The sequence below is a fragment of the Chaetodon auriga genome, chromosome 13, assembly GCF_051107435.1.
Source record: "Chaetodon auriga isolate fChaAug3 chromosome 13, fChaAug3.hap1, whole genome shotgun sequence".
NCBI classification, from domain to species: domain Eukaryota; kingdom Metazoa; phylum Chordata; class Actinopteri; order Chaetodontiformes; family Chaetodontidae; genus Chaetodon; species Chaetodon auriga.
Window position 1 is genome coordinate 17,002,573 of NC_135086.1, and position 18,706 is coordinate 17,021,278.

General features: G+C 42.4%; 3 protein-coding genes across 4 annotated transcripts; 1 reads left to right on the forward strand and 2 right to left on the reverse strand.

Moving 5' to 3' along the window:
- Positions 1-170: 170 nt before the first annotated feature.
- Positions 171-3,047, forward strand: mrpl30 (mitochondrial ribosomal protein L30). Its single transcript, XM_076747397.1, has 5 exons — positions 171-507; positions 1,482-1,568; positions 1,892-2,038; positions 2,462-2,535; positions 2,723-3,047. The coding sequence occupies exons 1-5, from the start codon at positions 466-468 to the stop codon at positions 2,853-2,855; spliced, it is 483 nt and encodes a 160-aa protein (XP_076603512.1). The 5' UTR covers positions 171-465; the 3' UTR covers positions 2,856-3,047.
- Positions 3,048-3,158: 111 nt separating this feature from the next.
- txndc9 (thioredoxin domain containing 9) lies at positions 3,159-6,796 on the reverse strand. Its single transcript, XM_076747396.1, has 5 exons — positions 6,716-6,796; positions 5,493-5,698; positions 4,663-4,781; positions 3,993-4,247; positions 3,159-3,874 (listed from the first exon to the last, which is right to left on the reverse strand). The coding sequence occupies exons 2-5, from the start codon at positions 5,664-5,666 to the stop codon at positions 3,754-3,756; spliced, it is 669 nt and encodes a 222-aa protein (XP_076603511.1). The 5' UTR covers positions 5,667-5,698; positions 6,716-6,796; the 3' UTR covers positions 3,159-3,753.
- A 708-nt stretch (positions 6,797-7,504) lies between these two features.
- On the reverse strand, positions 7,505-18,706 carry rev1 (REV1 DNA directed polymerase). 2 transcript variants are annotated; one of them, XM_076747241.1, is made up of 22 exons: positions 18,387-18,706; positions 17,483-17,558; positions 16,944-17,076; positions 16,326-16,494; positions 15,659-16,210; positions 14,763-15,571; positions 14,370-14,468; positions 14,145-14,261; positions 13,892-14,018; positions 13,674-13,802; positions 13,437-13,591; positions 13,241-13,360; positions 12,921-13,141; positions 12,648-12,820; positions 12,305-12,534; positions 12,035-12,222; positions 11,663-11,947; positions 10,980-11,079; positions 10,673-10,881; positions 10,393-10,543; positions 10,192-10,294; positions 7,505-10,097 (listed from the first exon to the last, which is right to left on the reverse strand). In XM_076747241.1, the coding sequence occupies exons 2-22, from the start codon at positions 17,546-17,548 to the stop codon at positions 9,986-9,988; spliced, it is 4,248 nt and encodes a 1,415-aa protein (XP_076603356.1). In that variant the 5' UTR covers positions 17,549-17,558; positions 18,387-18,706; the 3' UTR covers positions 7,505-9,985. The 2 variants fall into 2 exon arrangements, with proteins under 2 accessions (XP_076603356.1, XP_076603355.1); XM_076747240.1 differs by having other exon boundaries at positions 10,673-10,878; positions 18,387-18,516.

Genomic DNA, 18,706 nt, shown 5'->3' on the forward strand with positions numbered 1-18,706 from the left:
TTCCCCACCCGTTTAGCGAAGACCCGCCCCTATCTTGCCGCTGATTGGCTCTGAAGCAGATTTTTTTTGTCTAACGCGAATCATCTAAACATAAACCGAACAAAACAACGAAGAATTAGCCATTCAGAGGCAGCGTAAGGCGGGTCTTCGCGAAATGTGGAAAAAAATTAAGCGCTTCCGGTGGAGACATCCATGGAGGAGATGTAACTGAAATAATAGTAACGTGACAATCTGTATACCGTTGTTTAGCAGCTCTTGAATTAATGTTTTACATGTAATTTTGGTGAATATGGTATGAATATAGTAACATTTGTTTATTTTTTTCAGAACGGATAGTTACGTTTGTTCCACGCTCTTATTTTGCGGTTAGCACGGCGTTAACCTTGGCGTGCGTGACTGCAGTTTGTTACATGTTAGCTAGCTGAGGAGGGATCTGTTAACGGCGACCGTACCGAAAAATAAAACATGCCAGGCGTCACTCTCGGTCTGAGCTCTTTATCAGTCAAGGTAAGAACCTCGCTTTCAAACTTTAACACTCCAATGCTGAATACTTCTCAAAGCAGGACCTCTCGATGTTCATATTGTGAAGGCATTTTGTATTTAAATGCGTAAATTTCTTTCTTTTTCTTTTTCTTTTTCTTTTTCTTTTCTTTTTCTTTTTCTTTTCTTTTCTTTTTTTTTTTTTTTTCTTTTTTTCTTTTTTAAACTCTTGGAGCTTTACAAAAATTGATGTACCGGTTGTTATCACATTCAGGTTGTCTTGTTCAATGTATTTTCCACCTCAAGCTGCCCAAATATTTGCTATGCTGAAGTTATAACCCGTCTGGAGTAGAATAGAAAATCAGCTGTGTATATGTACAGTATGTACTGATCATAAAAATTCTAAATGCCATTAAAATACTATTGCCAATATTCTTATGAGAAAAACTACCAATGTCATATGTCGTATTGCACTTAATCAGTGATAAATATTGCCTTATGCCAGAATATGGTGAGAAATGTCGATCAGCGTTTCCCAAAGCTCAAGATGAACTCCTCAGATGTGTTGCTTTGTCCACAACCTGCAGATATTCATTTTGCTGTCATAGAAGAGCTAAGAAACCAGACAACAGCCACATTTAAGAAGCTGGAATCTTAAATGAATTTGAAAAAAAAAAAATCATTAGCAAATTGTAGCAGACAAATTCAATTACTTGATGACATTGTTGCAAAAATCACGCTCAAAACTGGAGCTGCCCATCTCATCGACTTAAAACATTGCCCACAAGGCGGAATAAACCCAGACTCACTAAAGTGATTGCCACCACAGTATTAACATCATGCCTAAATCTGATAGTTGACAAATTTATACTGTCTCACATCATTGGGCTGAACCCTACAGGACACTGTGGGCTCCTGCATTACAAAACAAATTGCCTTTTAGTCTACCAGATTACCACACTTTGCTTTTCATTGTGACTCGTCACTGTTTATATTTACAGATCCTGACAGAAGCTACACTTTTGGCACCTTGCCCATGGTTTGTGTCTGCACGCAGCAAATTCACCAAAGCAAGAATCCCAAAAGAGGTAAGAATGAAGGCAAAAGCCACAGGATCGCTGTATGTCCATGATTTGCAAATCATCTAATTCATTGCAAAGGTGTTGCCCTGTCTTGTACAGCGGCCCTGTGTCAAAATCTAATTTAATACCTTAGTAATTGGCAAACATACTGGTAAATTAGGTAGGGTAGCAGCAGGAAGCGGTGGGGGGGATCATTAGGCGCAGCACATTAATTTGGCCTAGATAATAACGATGTTCCTTTGTTCTGCACTTCTCATTATGATTAAAGCGATACTTCAGCTCATTTGCTCTGTTGTCAGCGTTCAAAGGCTCTGTGATTATCTTCACAGCTTTTTGCCGAGAGATCAAAAGAACATGACAAATACGGAGGAGATCCAGACCAGCCTCATAAACTGCATATAGTGACACGAGTGAGAAGTGTGATGCGAAGGCCGTACTGGGAGAAAGAGATGGTGAAACACCTTGGGCTTCAAAAGGTAAGGCTTGTGTTGCGTTCAAAGTCCGGAACAAATTAGGTTGCCTCCTCTGTTAAGCTGTAAAGGTAACTGAAGATCTTCATGTACAGTACTGAGATGGATGTTTTGTGTAAATAGGTCATGTTCAGTGCTTTTCATGACTACAAAATACACATAAATTAGCACCTCAATAAGCATTACACTCAGTGTGTCTCAGCCCTGCACTGTAGACCAAAGGAACAACTTTCATTAAGACAGATCAGCAGTACAAAGCAGTGAATCCTGAAATGTTTAGCTGTGATTAGCTGTGATATCATCCCAAGCAGACAAAGCATCTGTCCATTATAGTCACAAAGAACATTTATTATTGTATTTTCCTCAATGCTTTCTGTAACACTCAGTCCTGAATTTTACGCCCTGACACTGTTCTGTTTCTGTATTTAGGCACATGTACCTGTGATTCACAAAAACACACCTGCAGTCAACAGCCAACTGAAATTTGTCAAGCACCTTGTAAGGTAAGATTAATTACAAAAAAGGGGCATCTCTGCAAATCATGAAAGAAAAACAGAAGTGGATTCATGACTTGAGTCCCAAAAGAGGATTTATCTTTATTAGAGCATTCAATGAGTCCCTCTTAAAGCTATTAATCTGGTCACTGAAGGGACATTTGTGTGATTTCCTGCCCTTCCCTGGTTCATTCAGGATCCAGCCGCTGAAGACTCCCTACGGACTCCCTGCTGAACAGGACATGGCAGAAACCTACATCAACAGCAATGGAGAACTGATTGTTCGCCGTCTTCTTCAACCTGTAGAGCCTAAGGCTATTGAATCTTAGCTCAGCTTTCAGCGATATCAGTTAACAGCTCAGTTGTTCATAAATATCATGGAAAATCCTGTGCGCCGTAATGTCCTGTGCTGAGTCCTGTCAGTGATCCGGTTTGAACGGGTTCTGGGTTTATTCAGTAAGATTATTCGGGCAAGTTGGTTTATTTTGTCTCCCCTTCAATAAATAACTTAAATACCAGCATATCAGTCATATCATTTTAACTGACATGTCGTGCTGTCAAGGTGGAAGAGTTTATTCTAGGGTGCTGCTGCAGTCTGTCACAGGTACATACAAAATCACAGCACACATTTTTAAATTCCTGTTATTTTTTTTATTCAGTCTGCATTAGTTAAGCCAAACTCTTGCTACAAGGAAATGTCATGTAAAAATGTATTCTGGTGCCAAAACATGATCTTGGCACTCATGCATCATGAGTCTATCATCAGACTCACATGGTTACAAGGAAACACATGAAATAAACAGAACTACCTAAATGAGCACGTCTGCAATTCAGGACAAAGCTTTGAAAGTTTAGCCAATAGAGACAAACTCAACAGCGGTGCGATACAGCTAAGAGCTAGATGATACGTGATTGGTGCAATGAGTCAGTGACATACAAATCTATTAATCCCATGCTAGGGAAATAAAACCATACATACATAGATCTATACCGTATGTTTCCTTGTATTCAAATATGAAACATGGCAGACAATTCATTAAATAAGGCTGAATCAAAAATGTTAACTGATCACCTGATTAGAGATATGGTACACGAAAATATGGAAATTTGGGGGTAAGTCACTGAGAGAAGGGCAGAGGAAAAATTACAATGGGCTGTCTGCTAGGCTTTTTTTTTTTTTGAATGAGGTAGCCCTGAGAGAGAAAACCAGGTGACCGTCGGTGCTTTTCAGTCATCTCCAGAATCTGAGTCTGAATCATAACCTCGCCCTCTGATGGTTTTCTTCTCCACCTTTGTGAATTTTGTCCCCGACCTCTTCGTCACTGTAGGAGGCTCCATCAGGTTACCACTGGAACAGAGGAAAAATGCGTGACATTAAAATCAGGTTGAATTTACAGGTTTTTATCAGCACATCACTGTGATTATGTTGCTAAAAGGTGAAGGAAGGAGTCTGTTGGATGTCTCACCTGTAGTTAATAACACCTGCGCAGCCGAGTCTCCATTCAAGCATCTCTGTGGGAAACTCGTCTGTGTTTCCCAGGTCGCTGAATCCAACCACATAGTCCTTTGTTTTTCCGTCTAATAGCAGGGCCAGTGTAGGAATAACCTTGATCCGCAGCCTCTCTGTCAGAAATGGGGCCTTTTCCACATTCAGTTTGATGAACTTGGTCTCAACATGCTTCTTCGCCAAGATGGCCAAGTGTCTGTCGAGGATCTTACACCTACATGTAGGGGACAGGCGACAGAATGACAAGTTCAGCAGCCTGGTGACAATGTCCCCTGGCTACTAAAATCCAAAACGGGGAAATTAACTTGAAGAAGAGATCCATCATATAAATGTGATCATTTTAACAATGCGAAAAAACAATGAGCTAAAGGCAGAGCACCAGTGAGGTACAGTGCTGACTCCTGGATGTGACATGCTTTAACATTATTAAGGTGACTACATCAGAACTGCAGCAAAACCTTTTTTTTCATCATACTAATTGTCAGAAAACAAAGAAAAAAATGCCCGTTTAGCAGAGCCAACTTAAAATGATGAGTCCCCTCCCAAAAAAAGACTGATCTTTTTAACACAAGGTTCACCTGTTACTTAGGGTCTTTATAGAAGTAAATAAAAGCGAGCTATGGACTTACCTGAAGGTGGAATTTCTGTAGAAGTGGCAGACAACGTTCTTGCTCTCCTTGACCTCGCTGAAAAAATCTTTCTCACTTGGGACTTCCTTGTACTCTCCATGGCCTTTAGACAACCACTCCTTCAAAACAGACAACTCAGGTGAGTAGCAGAACAATGACTCTTAGAGAGAGGAAAAACTGGCCTTTAAATTTGAGTTTGTAGTCTCTTTTGGTGGCTGATCTGGGATGTGAACAGTGGCTGTTTCCCCTTGTTTTCCCAGGAAAAATCCCACTGGGCTCACAGTGTATAGACAAACTCCACAGCAAGAGAGAAAAATCTGAACCACCACGGTCCCTGTGCAAAAGACAATTTCTTATCCTCAACTTTCCAAATTATTTCTAAACGGATAAACACTGGCCCTGTAAATAAAACAGCTGAAAAATCACCATGTAAGTATAAACTGCTCTGTGAAGGCACACTTTGGTAAAAACAAAACAAAAACAATAGAAAAGCCCTCAAAAGTCCACAAGATTCCAGAAATCCCATGATGAGATAAATAAGGTAAGTGACAATTCAAAATCAGGCTGTCACATAATAAAACACCTCCAGGAAATCCAATATTTCATTGTGAATTATTATCACTCCTCATAGCAAGCTTGGTGGTTAAAGTAGTGGTGTGGACACACGAATAGTTATTACAGCAGATGTTGATGTGGTGATAGAAATGTTGCACTTGTTCTAAGTGTATTTACTAAATGACCCAGATCATTTCATCTGCTTTGGGAGCCTCATTCAGTAAAATGGTAAAAATTCACTGTGCCAGCCAATGAGTAAAAAGCATCCCACATACCTGCTTCTGTTTCTGGGCTTTTTTAAGTGCCTCCAATCGCCTCTCCTTAAGTCTTTCCAAATCATCTTCATCCATTTCATTCAGTTTACTCAACTGCGCATCCACCTCCTCCTCCATCAGCTTGGCTGACTGCTCCAAAACCTTTGTTATGATATCCATTGATTGGTTGGCCATGCTTGCCTGCTCAGTGTGAAACTCTTTTGAATCTGAGGAGGTAAAAGGAGAGATGACATAAACTGAGACGCGACACCAGATAACACACAAACAAACAATATGACACCAGTTGAGATGTCGCCTCTCTACATCTTCCAGAACATGCCACAATGATATCAGTTACATCAGAGGAGAAAAAAAAAAAAAAATACGTGAACAATTTATCACGATGAAAATTTAGTACATTTACACAATGTAAACTGCACACACAGTTTGTGTGTACACTCGGCTGAAACTAAACCAGGCTTTAATGCAGCAGCCCTGCATTAAATCATGAGGCTGTAATGTTCAGCTTTTGGAGGTTGTAGTTTCTGGTGATGTTGAATCATGTTCTGATACACGGAGGGATGCTTCTAAAGTTAAGTCTAATTAATTACAAATGGGAAGGATAATATTATAAACACCTCTCAGTTTCAACAAAAACTGAACATTGCCATCGCAATGGGGGTACGGTTTATTGCATGGCTGTTGTATTAGACAATTGTTTATTTAGCCAGAAAAATGGCAGTCATGATCACCACTAGAGTGAATAACCCTGTGTGTAAGTAAGTGCTTGACGTTAATGTCAAGTTAATGAGAAAAACATGACGCCGAAAGCTGTGAGCCTGAGCAACGTCTCTAAGGCAGAGACAAAGGCATGGCAGCTGGGCACACCTTGTTTTCACCGGTTCTTAGCTAGCATTAGCCTAGCTGCGCTGACATACTTTGTTACGGTCATCCATTTGTTCGACTCCTCCCTGTTCGTATTCTATGCAGTTAGTTTATTCATAGCGGTTAACCGAGAAATGTAGCTACGCATTAACTTTGGACAGTAATCAAGGAAAAAAAAAATTAGACAACGCTAAGCCAATGCTAGCCTGCTAAACTAGCTAACATTAGATAAGTTGCACTCGCATGGAACTGGAAAAATACTCGAGCAGTGTGTGAAATAATAGCAAAGGTCGATGTTACGTGGTGTTAAAAATGACATATGTTAATTCATAATCACAATCAAGTGAAATGAATGTTACCTGATAAATTTACAGGTGCTAGCCGACACTTCAGTTCGGTCCGTGCGCCAAATGCAAACGGCTGCGGATACAACGTCACTATAGGCCCGCTGACGTCAAACAAACTACATCCGGGATATTCATTAAAAAAAGCTTTTTTTTTTTTTTTTTTTTTTTTTAGCTGTAATACGGTTGAGAAGACGACTTTTTTGTTTCTTAGATTTTATTTGCAAAATCCTTTGTTGAGTCTTTTTAGGCTGTACTGATTTTTTAAAATATTTTTTTTTTTAAATTAGACCTCAAACACAAATGACACTGAAAACAAAACAGTATTACTATGGATACAAATTTGTTTGTACTCAATAATACCAAATAATAAAAAATTGTAGTAATACTAAAATCCGTAGTTATACTTAAGCATAATACACGCAAAAAATAAAAAATAAAAAAAAATAAGAAAGAGACTTGTTGCTGGGTATAGAGGGATTCTTGACCCCTCAGTATGTTTAATAGCACAAATATGCAGTATTTCAGCAGGTTTGCACATTTGTGGATTTCACACCTGCAAACATAACTGAAGAGAAAAAAAGTCTTTGATATCATTATAGAAGAATATAATATTCATATAATATATGAATATAGAAGTATCAAATACTATTGTATTTATCTGTTCCTCACAGGACACATAGTCTTGATTTGTAATATACCAGTAGGGAAAATATTTTCCACCTATTTTTTTCAGAACCAACATTAACTGCATTGGACATCCTTCTATTAGTCACACTGTAGCTTTAAAATGACACAGGCAAATAAGTTAATACAGAGTTTACAGTTTATTACCAAGATTTAGAAAACTTACAAACAAGTTCACAGCTTCAGGTCTTCAGGCACAAGCCAGTTTAGAGAAGTCAAGACTGGCCAATTTTAACTTCTGGCAAGATATGAGAGGTGAAGAGAAGCAAACATTTTGAAAGTGAGCGGAGACTTGCACATTCTGAATTACATTCATTTCAACAAGTTAAAAAAGGACAGACCGATTTGGTTTGCATATAGATACTGTTTTTAACTTCTCAACCACACACACAGTGTCTTGCATGGTGATATCACAAGCCAGCCAGCCAGCCGCATCTGCTGAGTACTTCTTACCACCAATCAGAAATGTTAGCTTCACACAAATACAACGATGTATCCACAAGCCATACAAATGTCTCCGATGTATGTACACAAGCACATATGATGGGTTTCAGAGTTAAAAATCAGGTCACCCGTTCCTTTGCAAATGCAGAATTATTTCAAATATTCAGATCTGTGAAACTAGGAAAACACAGGAAAACTGAGATTTCCTCCAGATACGAAGGCTGTATGAAACGTTACGTTACCTTGAACGGACATCTCACTTGTTAGTGAAAAAAAAAATATATGCATAGGCTACTTATTGATTGCCATAACCCCCTTCAACATCCACCCAAGTCAGAGTGCTACTGAGAATCAACAGTTAACCTTTTATGAACTGCTTTGGCCAGCTTCCGATTTCCATGTTTGAACACTTACAAACAATTAAAGTGAGAAGATTTACAATTTAAAGACAGTTACTAAGAAGTCACTACATGTAAACAATACAAGAGGCAAACCCTCCACGTACATCTTTTCTTTGAAAACCTTTCACAAGTGTCTTTAAAAACATTATTTACACACTATAATAACAGGGTTTGGCACTTTTTTTTGCGAGAGACAAGAGAAAAGATACTACTGTATGCAGCAGACTGTATTTTGTTTGCTTTTTTGTGACACAGCAGTTTTCACAGGTCAGTACAAGTGGCATGGAGCACCAACAAACATGGATGAAAAATTAAATATTTTAGTCCTACCAGTTTCTGGGATTATCATAGTCTGATGTCTGAGGAGTGCTACACTACCTGATCCTAAAATCAGGGTAAATGTGATGATTATGTTTATCAGTTAACCTAGACTGATTTAACTGCATCAATGAATCAGAAATACATATCTTAATGTGCCTGTGAATTATTTAAACCTTCAGAACACACAGGGGAAAGTCGACTGCTTTAGCAGATGGAAAACACTCCCAAGGAGGAGCGGGGTTTAAAATCTTATAAGGCCAGTTCATACTGGGTGTATAAGAAAGAGTTAAGCAGTGCCAGCAAAAATCTCTATATAAAATTTCAGAACAATTCTTAGCATTATCTAGAAAAGAACTCCATATGAAAAATGATGAATTTGCAAAAAGCTGCTACGATTGTTACTGCTCTGGGTTTTGTCGTGTAGATTGATAGAAGAACATTTCCTGCCTTTCTGTTGGTGTTAGGGTGCTTTAACACCTGACCTGGTCAGTTCGGTTAAAACAAAATCAGGTCTGTTTGCCCTGTTGGTGCGGTTCGTTTGGACTGGTGTGAAAGCTGTCAATGAACCCCTCAGACCACCTCTTTAAAAGATGGGTCTCGACCTGCTGTCAAGTGGAGATTGTGAAATATGTTCAGGAAGCGATCCTCTAATTGATCTGCGTTAGCCATGTATATTTATGGAAATAATTTGCAAACTGTGGTAGCACATCTGCACGTCAGCGGTGGGTATTTTCACTGATCAACAGGTCAAAAGCTGCTTACTGTTCTGTGTTCGTGTCCTACTCCCTGTACTTTGTAAGTCCATTAAAAGGTGTGTGACAGTGATTCCACCGTGATAAGTCCTGTATCATATCTGTACAAGACACCTTCATTTGTTCCTGTCTCCACCATTAGTCATGGCTCATAAAATGCTTTTGATTTGCAGTGTAACAATACTAATAATGCTTACAATCTATGATTTCTTCAGGAGCTCACACCTAAGAACATAAACACACACATCAGAAACATTAAAGTGCTGCATAAACGTCCTGATGATGCATGTCAGAGTGACAACCACCAGTTATCAGTCTGTATAACCTCATGTTTACTCCTCTTGGTTCATTTACAAAACGTCCAAACAGTCCAAACTGAAATGCAACAATCTATCCTGTCTTCCTTCGTTTTGAACCAAACAAACCAAACAGCAGGTGTGAAAACACCCTTACTTGTCCCTTACAGAGCAAGTACAGAAGATACTGTATTGTGATGTGTGTGTGTGTGAAGTCAGTAATTTGTAACTGAGGAGGCCACTGAGAATATTCTGGTAAATGCTTCAGTGCTGTCACAGCAGAGAGAGAGGAAAAACATTATTTAGATGTTATAATTTTATGAAAGTAGCAAAACAAAAAGCGATGTAATGGTAACACGCAATGAAAACACTTCCCCTTCTTCTTCATGCTACCTTCAGGGTGCTACCATAAGCCTGCTGCACAACCACCTGCACGTTGTCCAGGATGAAGTCAAAAGCCATACTCCAGACAGACTCCACCGACTGCTGCATGAGCCTGCAGAGACGATCAACAGACAACACAAAATCAAAACAAAAAAGGAAGACGGGGAGGCAGAGGAATGGAGGAGGCTAAACTGTTCAGAGCTTACCTTTTCATATATTTTATGATCAAATCCAGCTTCTCCAGATCTTTGTCGTCAATCAGATCAGTGCAGTATTTCACCACCTGCAGGATGTCCTCCTCCATGGGTTCTGACAAAAAGTAACAAATCATTCAAAATGCATTTTTGCAACCCCACAAATAACAACCCGGGTAGGTGCATGAGCAGAGCCGTTTCCTCCCTGTATACCTGTTATGGTGGTGACCCATTCCCGTAGGAGCGTTTTAATGTCTGTCAGGTCATATGCTCCGGCCAACACTGGAGCAGGGCGAGGACTGAATTTGGACAGAGTCTCTGGGATGTCTGGTTTTGAGGTCGATGTGGAGGGACCATTTTCCGTCTGAGCAGAAGAAACAGGTGTGAGCTGGAAAGATTAGTTCACTTCCAAACTGTCTTGTCTATCTTCACATACTGCCACCACGACAAGGAAAGCCTTCACCTTCATGTGTGGAAATGTTTCCTGACTCACCTTTATTATGTTTATTGGTTCCCGTGATCTTATAGGAGGTGGTAGGGTTTTGGCTGGGCTGTTGGTCATCTGACGCCTCTTCACAGGGGAAGGACCTTTTTTAACAGGGCTCACTGCATTTTTTCTCTTGTAGCGACGCTTCACCCGACCGGTACCTATTGCGACGCCTGATTGTTTTAGCTGCAACAGTGGATTCTTCAGCTCCACTGCTGAGAAACCAAGAGGAAAACCATGAGATAAACATAGTATGTGTGCCAATAATGAGGGAAAAAGCATTCATTTACAACTAATTCAGCTGAAGACTTACACATTTTTGCCTGGGGCTGCACATTTGTTACACCATTGTAGGCAGACTTCAGTTCTTCCTGGAGCTCTTTGGGAAGGGCAGCGAACACATCCGGATCAACCTGCAGTCAGACAGATGAGTGACTAAGAGAAGCTGAACATGTAGACACAATGAAATCAGCTTTGTATAACTGGGGACTAATATGCAATTTGGGAAAAGCTTTTACTCATCCAATAGTAAAATAACAATCTGGACAATCACAGTGATAAAACTATACACAGATGATGTGTAAGATATGTAAACATTTATGAAAACATGGATCCAGGAGGATGTTGAGTGACTTCAAGGAGACCTCAGCCACGCAGCTTCCTTTCAAAAGAGAGGAGACATGGAAAGAGGCTACTCTGCCCGGTCTGCTGCCACCCTGACCCAGATCCACATAAGGGGATGAAAATACTTATGTACACTGGATGAAGCAAAAAGCTATAAACTACTCAGAGGAATATAACGTCACTTTATCTCATCAAAGCTTCTTCCAAATGTTGCAGATCTATTACACTCTCCAACCATTCCATATGAGGTAATAAGATGACCGGTATGTAATAAAACATTTAAGAAAGAAACAATCATTTGAATTTTCATTTTCTTTGCACTGTTAAATTAAATCACCAGGCCATCAAAATCTCAAAAGCTTGAATATCTACCTGTGAGAAGTTTGGTAGTTCCAGTACGATCCCCGGACTGTCTGGCTGATTTGGAATCTGCAGAACCAACGTGCCAACAGGTGGAGTGTACAGTGCAGGAGCAGAGGTAGGAGGACGAGGAGGGGAGGTTGGACGGGACTTCAGAGAGGGAGGCTGTGGAGGAGGAGCTGAGGGATGCGGACTGGGTGACCGACAGTTGCCGGGCCTCCCATCCCGATTCATCCACGACTGCTCCACCTGTTCTCTCAGCTCCACAGGCAAGGCCTCCAACACAGAACGATCCACCTGGGATATCAAAGAGAAGCACATGTTGTTAAAAACCTCTCACTGTTAAACTGTTTTATCAATCAGACACTTCCTTCAAGATCTCACCTGTGAAGGGGAGGGGACCTCAATACTGAGGTTGAGACGTGCTCGTGAATGTTTCGGAGTTTGTCTGCAGGTCTGCTGCTCTCTGCTTGTTCCTGGGACTGGCTCGGGAGGGGACAGAGGAAGTGGAGAGATGCCAGGGGCTGTGGCTGAGGAAGACTTTTCCTGATGTGTGTTGTTGTCAGCAGCATCTGTAACATTGATCTTCAAGTCAAGCGATTTCACAGATGACAATAAAGATTCTAATCTGAGACACAAGGACTTTGCACAAACCTCTGCTGCTTGATCTTGCATTTAATCCCTGGTCCAGCAACATCTCCTTGATGGAGCGCACCCGGGAGACTGTGGAGTCCTGGTGGACAGAGCGACTTCCTTCAAGAAGCTGAACCTGGATGCCGATCCCTCTCAGGTCCTGAACTTGCAACTTCATGGCATGGAACAGCTTGATGACGGCTGCAGCTATCAGCTGACCGCTGTCAGTAGACTGAGCGAGCATCACAGTCCTGACAGAGAGGGAGACAGATAAGAATTAGTCTACTGGGAGACAACAGATAAGCAATGGAAAGAGGACATTATCAATCATTTGTGCATACAGGGACAACAGGCTCTTTCTTACCTGGCTAGGTTATCACATATGCCGTGGCCACCATATTTAGCTGGTTCCAGTGGAGCTCCAACCTTGCGAACCATGACCTTAAGGGTAACTCTGCGACCACGCAGCCCTGCGTCTTGTAAACGTTTCTGCACCTCCATGGACAAGTTAGTCAGGAAGCACTCTGCCTCATCAACCTGGTCACAGAGTGAGGGCGACAACAGGGTTACAGAGAAATGGGGATGCAGGGAGAATGAGAAAGAGGAGATGGCACAGGTGAAAGAAAGCAGCTCTAACCCTTGTAAAGCGAATGTTGTAGTTCATCTCAGCTGAGACAGACTTCCTTTCCTTCTCATAGCGGACAGGCCGGTCATCTAGCCCCCTGCAGAAGCGGAACAGGGTTTGTCCGGTCCGGGGTCCAAACTTCTTTTGCAGCTGAGACAGAGACACCTGTTGGAGGTCGCCACATGACCTCACACCCATAGCAGCCAGCTTTCTGCTCATGACAGGCCCAACGCCTAGAAAAAGACAATTTGACGATTGGTCAAATATTCACCACAGGAACGTTTTAAGATTGTAAAATGCAGGCCATGACCAGCAGGTGGTGCTGTATCTACCTGGTAGGCTGGTCACTGGCAGGTCCCTGATGAAATCATCCACTTCTTCAGACTTTAAGAAGTACTGCCCATCTGGCTTGGCCTTACGGGTCGCCAGCCGAGCCAACAGGATGTTGGACCCTGAACAGATGAGCCGTCAGTCTGAGTTTGTAAAACAGGAACAGCATCTTGATCTATTTTACAGTACAAGACTCACCCATGCCCACTGAAGCACAGCATCCTGTTTTCTCCTTGATGTCTGCTCTGATCACTTTGGCCAGATCTTCTGGGCTGATGCCCAACTCGGCTAGCAGAGCAGAACCGTCTATCAGCACTTCATCACAGCTCAGAGCCTCAATGTCATGGGTGTAACTGCAAAGAACAAAGAAATGAGAAAGTGTGCTTTCGATCACTTTGCATGTGAGTGAAAAACTGAATGTGGAGTTCTTCTTACCCTGCCAGCGTTTCATACATGGTGAGAGCCACCTCTTTATAGGCTTCAAAATCATATGGGACAGACTGCAGCGAGGGACACAGCTGTTTTGCTTTGCCGAAAAACATTCCGTTCCTCACGCCCGCCTGCCTGTGAGAAACAACCGTTTTATTAGCATAGCAGTCAGCACAAAATACAGATATTTGTGTTGCTTAATAAAGATCAAAGTGTCTCCCTACCGAGCCTCATAACTGCAGGATGCAATCTCTGCCATTGAGAGAGCGGCAGCATCCTGGTCCACTCCGTTGGCATGGGATTCAGGGCTCTCTTGAGAAGGAGTTTTGTATAGATCCTCATCTGCCCTCTCTGAGGGGCAAGATAAGGACGTTACAATTAAGTAATACATGTACAGAAAAAAACAGGACAGGCAACGCCTGTGAAAATCAAGGTCAGCACACTCCATGACAAGCAGGTTGGGTACGAGAATCTCACCAGGCTGAGGATGACTGTACTTCCTCTGGTAGTACTGCTGCTCCAGCTGAGGGTTGGCCCCAAGCCTCCGGGGCACTCTGCCCTCTCCACGGTTACTGGTCACAGCTACAGGCTTCCCTGCAAGAAAACCATGATTTTAACCAGGAGCACTGACTGGATGGATGAGACCATTCTATGAACATTATATATGAATATGTTTCACTGGCAGCACACAAAGAGCCTCACCTTTGAGCTCTGGACGATGTCGGATCCCCACAGACACAAAGAAACAGTCCATGTCCACATGAAGAATGCAAGACTTCACACTCGCGGGTGCCGACGCACCTGACCACACAAACACAAACACACCAGATCATCAGACGAAGGTATTCACAAAGAAACAAAATGACAGGAGCACAGCATTCAATGATGCTGTGCACATCCCCAGGACTCCAGTTTAATTGGAAGGAACTATACACACGTCTACTGTCGTTATCTCATAAATTAGCTGGGACACAGATATCACAATAAATCTTTGACCACTGATGACACACAAATACATAATTCTTCAACAATAAATAACTAAATATAGCCTGGTTTTGATAGGAAAAACCAACAAAGTGACCTCTCCTTTCCTACCTCGACTGTCTGCAGAGTGCTGGGTCACATGTTTCCTCAGTCGGTCTTTTCCAGAAAAGGAGGAAGCCCCGGCTGCTTTTCTTTTACTATGTAGTTCATTGACATACTCAGAGAAGCCATTCCTCCATGTGGAGATCTGGTGTAAACGTGAGTGAGAGTAGTACTCAGAGATCAAACCACCCGTCTGTGCCAGCAGCTGCGCTGAGGACTTCGATGGTGACGGTGACTGAGGATCGGGTTTGGTTGTTATGTTGGATGTATTTATCACAGCTGAGTTCGATGAAAAGGCATTATGGTGACTTCCGTTTAGTCGAATTGGAGAACGAGAAAGAGAGCGAGATGCGGGTGAAAGAGGAGTCTTTTCGGGATTTAAATCAACTTGACTGGATGGCTGGAGCTGCTTTAGCAGGTGGTTTTCATTGGCTTTCATAGCCTCCTGGTAGGTGGGAGGTGGAGGTTTAGGTCTCTGCTCATTGGCTCCTTGTGAGAAGGACTGCTCCAGAAAGACAGGTGAGTGGTCAGACTGCTTTGGAGGACTGTGGGGAAACTCATAGGGATCAGGTTTGGTCTGAAACTGTACTGGAGGACTCTGAGGTTTATCTTCTGAACTCTTAAGTCTGCATTCAGGCAGTTCCTTGTCAACAGAGGGTTCATCTGGCTTTAAGGCACCATTAACAAGGTGAGTGTGTCCATTGGTCAGGGGTGCTTCATTCACCACCCATGGGAGAGGATCTTCTTTGTCACACTCTTGCATTTCATTCATTTTTGAATGGCTCGTCACATCCAATGAGGTCTGCAATAATCCGTTTCTGTGAGATAAAGAAGAGATTTAATGAGAACCGATGGAACAGGATGTTCCCATAGTGTGAGTAAGAAAAAAAAGGTTTCATACTCACATTTTTAATTCCTCTTCCTTGCAGCCACTCTGGGCACTACTGCAAGTAGAGCTGATCTGAGGTTGTGGTTGGCCAGCTCTCTGGTGCTGGAGATAAGCATGAGGTGTTTGAAGAGTAGACTGTGGGGGTTTGTGTGCGTGTTTTGTGGGGCTTGGGTTAGACAGCGGGTAGGTGTGTAAAGGATTTCCATGTCTGGGATCTGTATTGAGGTGGCTGGATGCTAGGCGACTTGGTCGGGGGTTAATGAGGTGAGCTGTAGAGCTTTGCGGGACGGGCTGAGGTTGGATGTTGCCTTGGTGAAGTCGACTGTGGCTGGAGTGAGGGACGGAGTTATTCTGGCGGCTGGATGAAGACTGCACGTGATTGAGAACAGAGTGCTGAATGCTGTGCTGCGGCAGATGAAGCCTGTGATGGAGGCTCGGCTGAAGCAGCCCGTGGCTGGGCCCTGCGATCTCTGAGGTCTGCTGCAGAGCCATGCCAGGGAAGAGTGGGCCTTTCTGTTTAGTGTATAGCTGGTACTGAAGGTAAGGCAGGAGACGCCCAGCCTTGACACTGTTTTAAAACAAACAACAACGTAAGGACCGGGGTTTTAGCTAGGCAGGAAGATGTGTTCAATAAACAATCCAGTATGTCGATGGTATGCACTCATGTTCTAAACGAAACACACCTGTCAGTTATCCACTCCGGCTTGATGACCTTTTCCCCTTTGAGCTCCTGAATTTTGCTGTTGGGCAAATTATTGGCGATGATGTGGGTGGTCTTGGAGCGCGAGTAGTATACGTGGAACTGGCCACCGTGTAGCATCATCAGCCTGCGCAGCTCATCTGCACTCGGATCTGCTCACAAAAAAAAAAAAAAAAATCAGTTTGAGTTGATTTTTTCATGAATCATCTTACTGTAACATTTTCAGCTATGGAGTTAAACAGTGGCAAAATACAATGTTTCCTCTATTACAGTCTGACAGTCTGAAAAAACCACCTGACCAGATACCTAATCTCACTGGTCAAAGTGACAGAAGTCCTTATAGATCTGCGAAAAACATCCCAAACAGTGGAAACATATACATGAGTACAAAATAGAGCCACTGATCACATAAAGCATGACCTAAAAGGTGTTTCTTTTTCCTGGTATTACCCAAATTCTGAGCTGATCTGTATGTACATAACAATGAAAATTATATAATATGGTGCTTTGAGGATAGAGTTTCATCCAACATGTTAAAAATTAAGTTATTATATCAGGTGAAGGAAGAGAAATACCAGGATGTACTACAGTGTGGTGTTACCTGTGTATCCATTGACATAGATGGACACTCCACTGAAAATGCTGGAGCATGAACCTTCCTTATGTTTCTCTCTGGGGGCTTCAAGTTTAAACTGCTCGTCCAGCTTAGAAACTTTGGCAGCCATGTAGCCGCCCTACAAACAAGGAGAGCAGTGACAGAACAAGGTGAAAATCATTCACAAAAACAAATCCCAGTGCTGAAACTTACATATACTGAATCAGATTTCTGACACATATGCATGTTGTACAAGTATGTCTTTGGTTTACATAATAACTGTCCCAAAAATCTATGGCTGGCCACGGTGCATCTATGTATGAGGAAACATTACAATGCCCTCTCTTGTGGTTGGGTACAGCATCTATGTAGACATCCTATCACCTAGCAATACTGTTTTGTATATTTGTATGTATAAATAACACACTTTACATGTCATGTCTCAGTCATGGTGTAGGTGTTTTCCTAATCAGGGTGGCCATGTCCTCATACTGCCATCCTTTGTGCCACACGCTGTTTGTGACGACGAGGTGATGGGTACTCACCCTGTCAGCCCAACCATTGTCACCACTGGTACTGGCTTTCTTCTTCATCCACCCATCTCGACTCATACTGAGCTACCTGAAAGCACAAGAGGAGCTGCTCATCTATACTGAGTCATGCAGGTGGAGGCTGGGGTTCAGACACCAGACTGCACACAGTTCAGTGCTTAATCAATCGATTAGATCGTCAACACTTAGAGGAGAAATGGACTAATGTGGTTGTGATGCACACAAATGGCAGAAATGATGCTGGATGACAACATTAAACATATAAAAAGGCGTGTCAATCATTGCAATTACCAACTTATTGATGAGGTAATTAATAATAGACTACAAAATACTGAAGTCAGCGATTCCTGAGTGAAGTTTCGTTGACAGTTAACAAATCTTTCCTCGGGTGCAAGAAGCAGGACACAGACAAGAAGAGACATTGAACATCTGGCATTTTCTGGCTGCCGTGTTGTGAATGTATGTCTGCGTCGACATGTTAACTCAGTGTAAATGTTATGACACTGGTTTAAGGCTCAGGACAAGAGCTCTGCGTCCAAGGGCATGTCCGGGCAGGTCCTCTGCTGCTGACAGGTAACGTTAGGTTACAACAGAGCCCCATGTGGCACCATGACACATTTTCCATGTAAGCGGCTAACATTAGCCTAGCGACTCAAAGCGATGCTCGGCTAGTTAATCATGCATGTCGCTGCGCCATGACACGAGCGTAACATCATGTCAGTTCAAGCGAGCACGAAACACGAGTGTGAGTGTGTTTCCTGCACTCGCTAACAATGCTGGCGGCATTAGCTGCCAAACAATGGATGAGGTAACGTAACTTCAGAACGGTGTTAAACACGGTTGTAAACAAACAACAGTCCTGAGTGGTTGTTGGCCAGCTGGAGTCACTTGCTTTTACCTTTTCTCCTGTCAGACTGCTTGTTAGCCACAGACTTCTCTCTGCAGATAATGCCCAACACAAACGTTGTGTGCGCGCTGATTTCGAGGTTAACACCAAAGCAAAGCGAAATGAAAATCCTCCAGACACTTAGCTCGACTCCTCAGCCTTGACTTTATCCTCCGGTGAACTCCTTTTGGTGAACTGAGGTCCCCTTATTTTGTTACGCTGCCACGCCATGTCTCTCCAACATTTTCGCTCACCCTCCCAGTCCTTTTGCTCTCCATTTCTACCGCCTGATCCATTTGCTTTCCCTTTTTCTCAGTGAGAGTAAAGCAAGC

Excerpts from the sequence above, each read along its gene's own strand:
- mrpl30 (XM_076747397.1), top strand. The coding sequence starts at position 466 with ATGCCAGGCGTCACTCTCGGTCTGAGCTCTTTATCAGTCAAG. Across the intron at positions 1,569-1,891 it reads AAGCAAGAATCCCAAAAGAG|CTTTTTGCCGAGAGATCAAA; the intron begins GTAAGAATGAAG and ends TTATCTTCACAG. Across the intron at positions 2,039-2,461 it reads AACACCTTGGGCTTCAAAAG|GCACATGTACCTGTGATTCA; the intron begins GTAAGGCTTGTG and ends TTCTGTATTTAG.
- txndc9 (XM_076747396.1), bottom strand. The coding sequence starts at position 5,666 with ATGGCCAACCAATCAATGGATATCATAACAAAGGTTTTGGAGCAGTCA. Across the intron at positions 4,782-5,492 it reads AAGCCCAGAAACAGAAGCAG|GAGTGGTTGTCTAAAGGCCA; the intron begins GTATGTGGGATG and ends TCTGTTTTGAAG. Across the intron at positions 3,875-3,992 it reads GCAGGTGTTATTAACTACAG|TGGTAACCTGATGGAGCCTC; the intron begins GTGAGACATCCA and ends CCTCTGTTCCAG.
- rev1 (XM_076747241.1), bottom strand. The coding sequence starts at position 17,548 with ATGAGTCGAGATGGGTGGATGAAGAAGAAAGCCAGTACCAGTGGTGAC. Across the intron at positions 11,948-12,034 it reads AGGTCCCCTCCCCTTCACAG|GTGGATCGTTCTGTGTTGGA; the intron begins GTGAGATCTTGA and ends TTGATATCCCAG. Across the intron at positions 10,098-10,191 it reads ATCATAAAATATATGAAAAG|GCTCATGCAGCAGTCGGTGG; the intron begins GTAAGCTCTGAA and ends TCGTCTCTGCAG.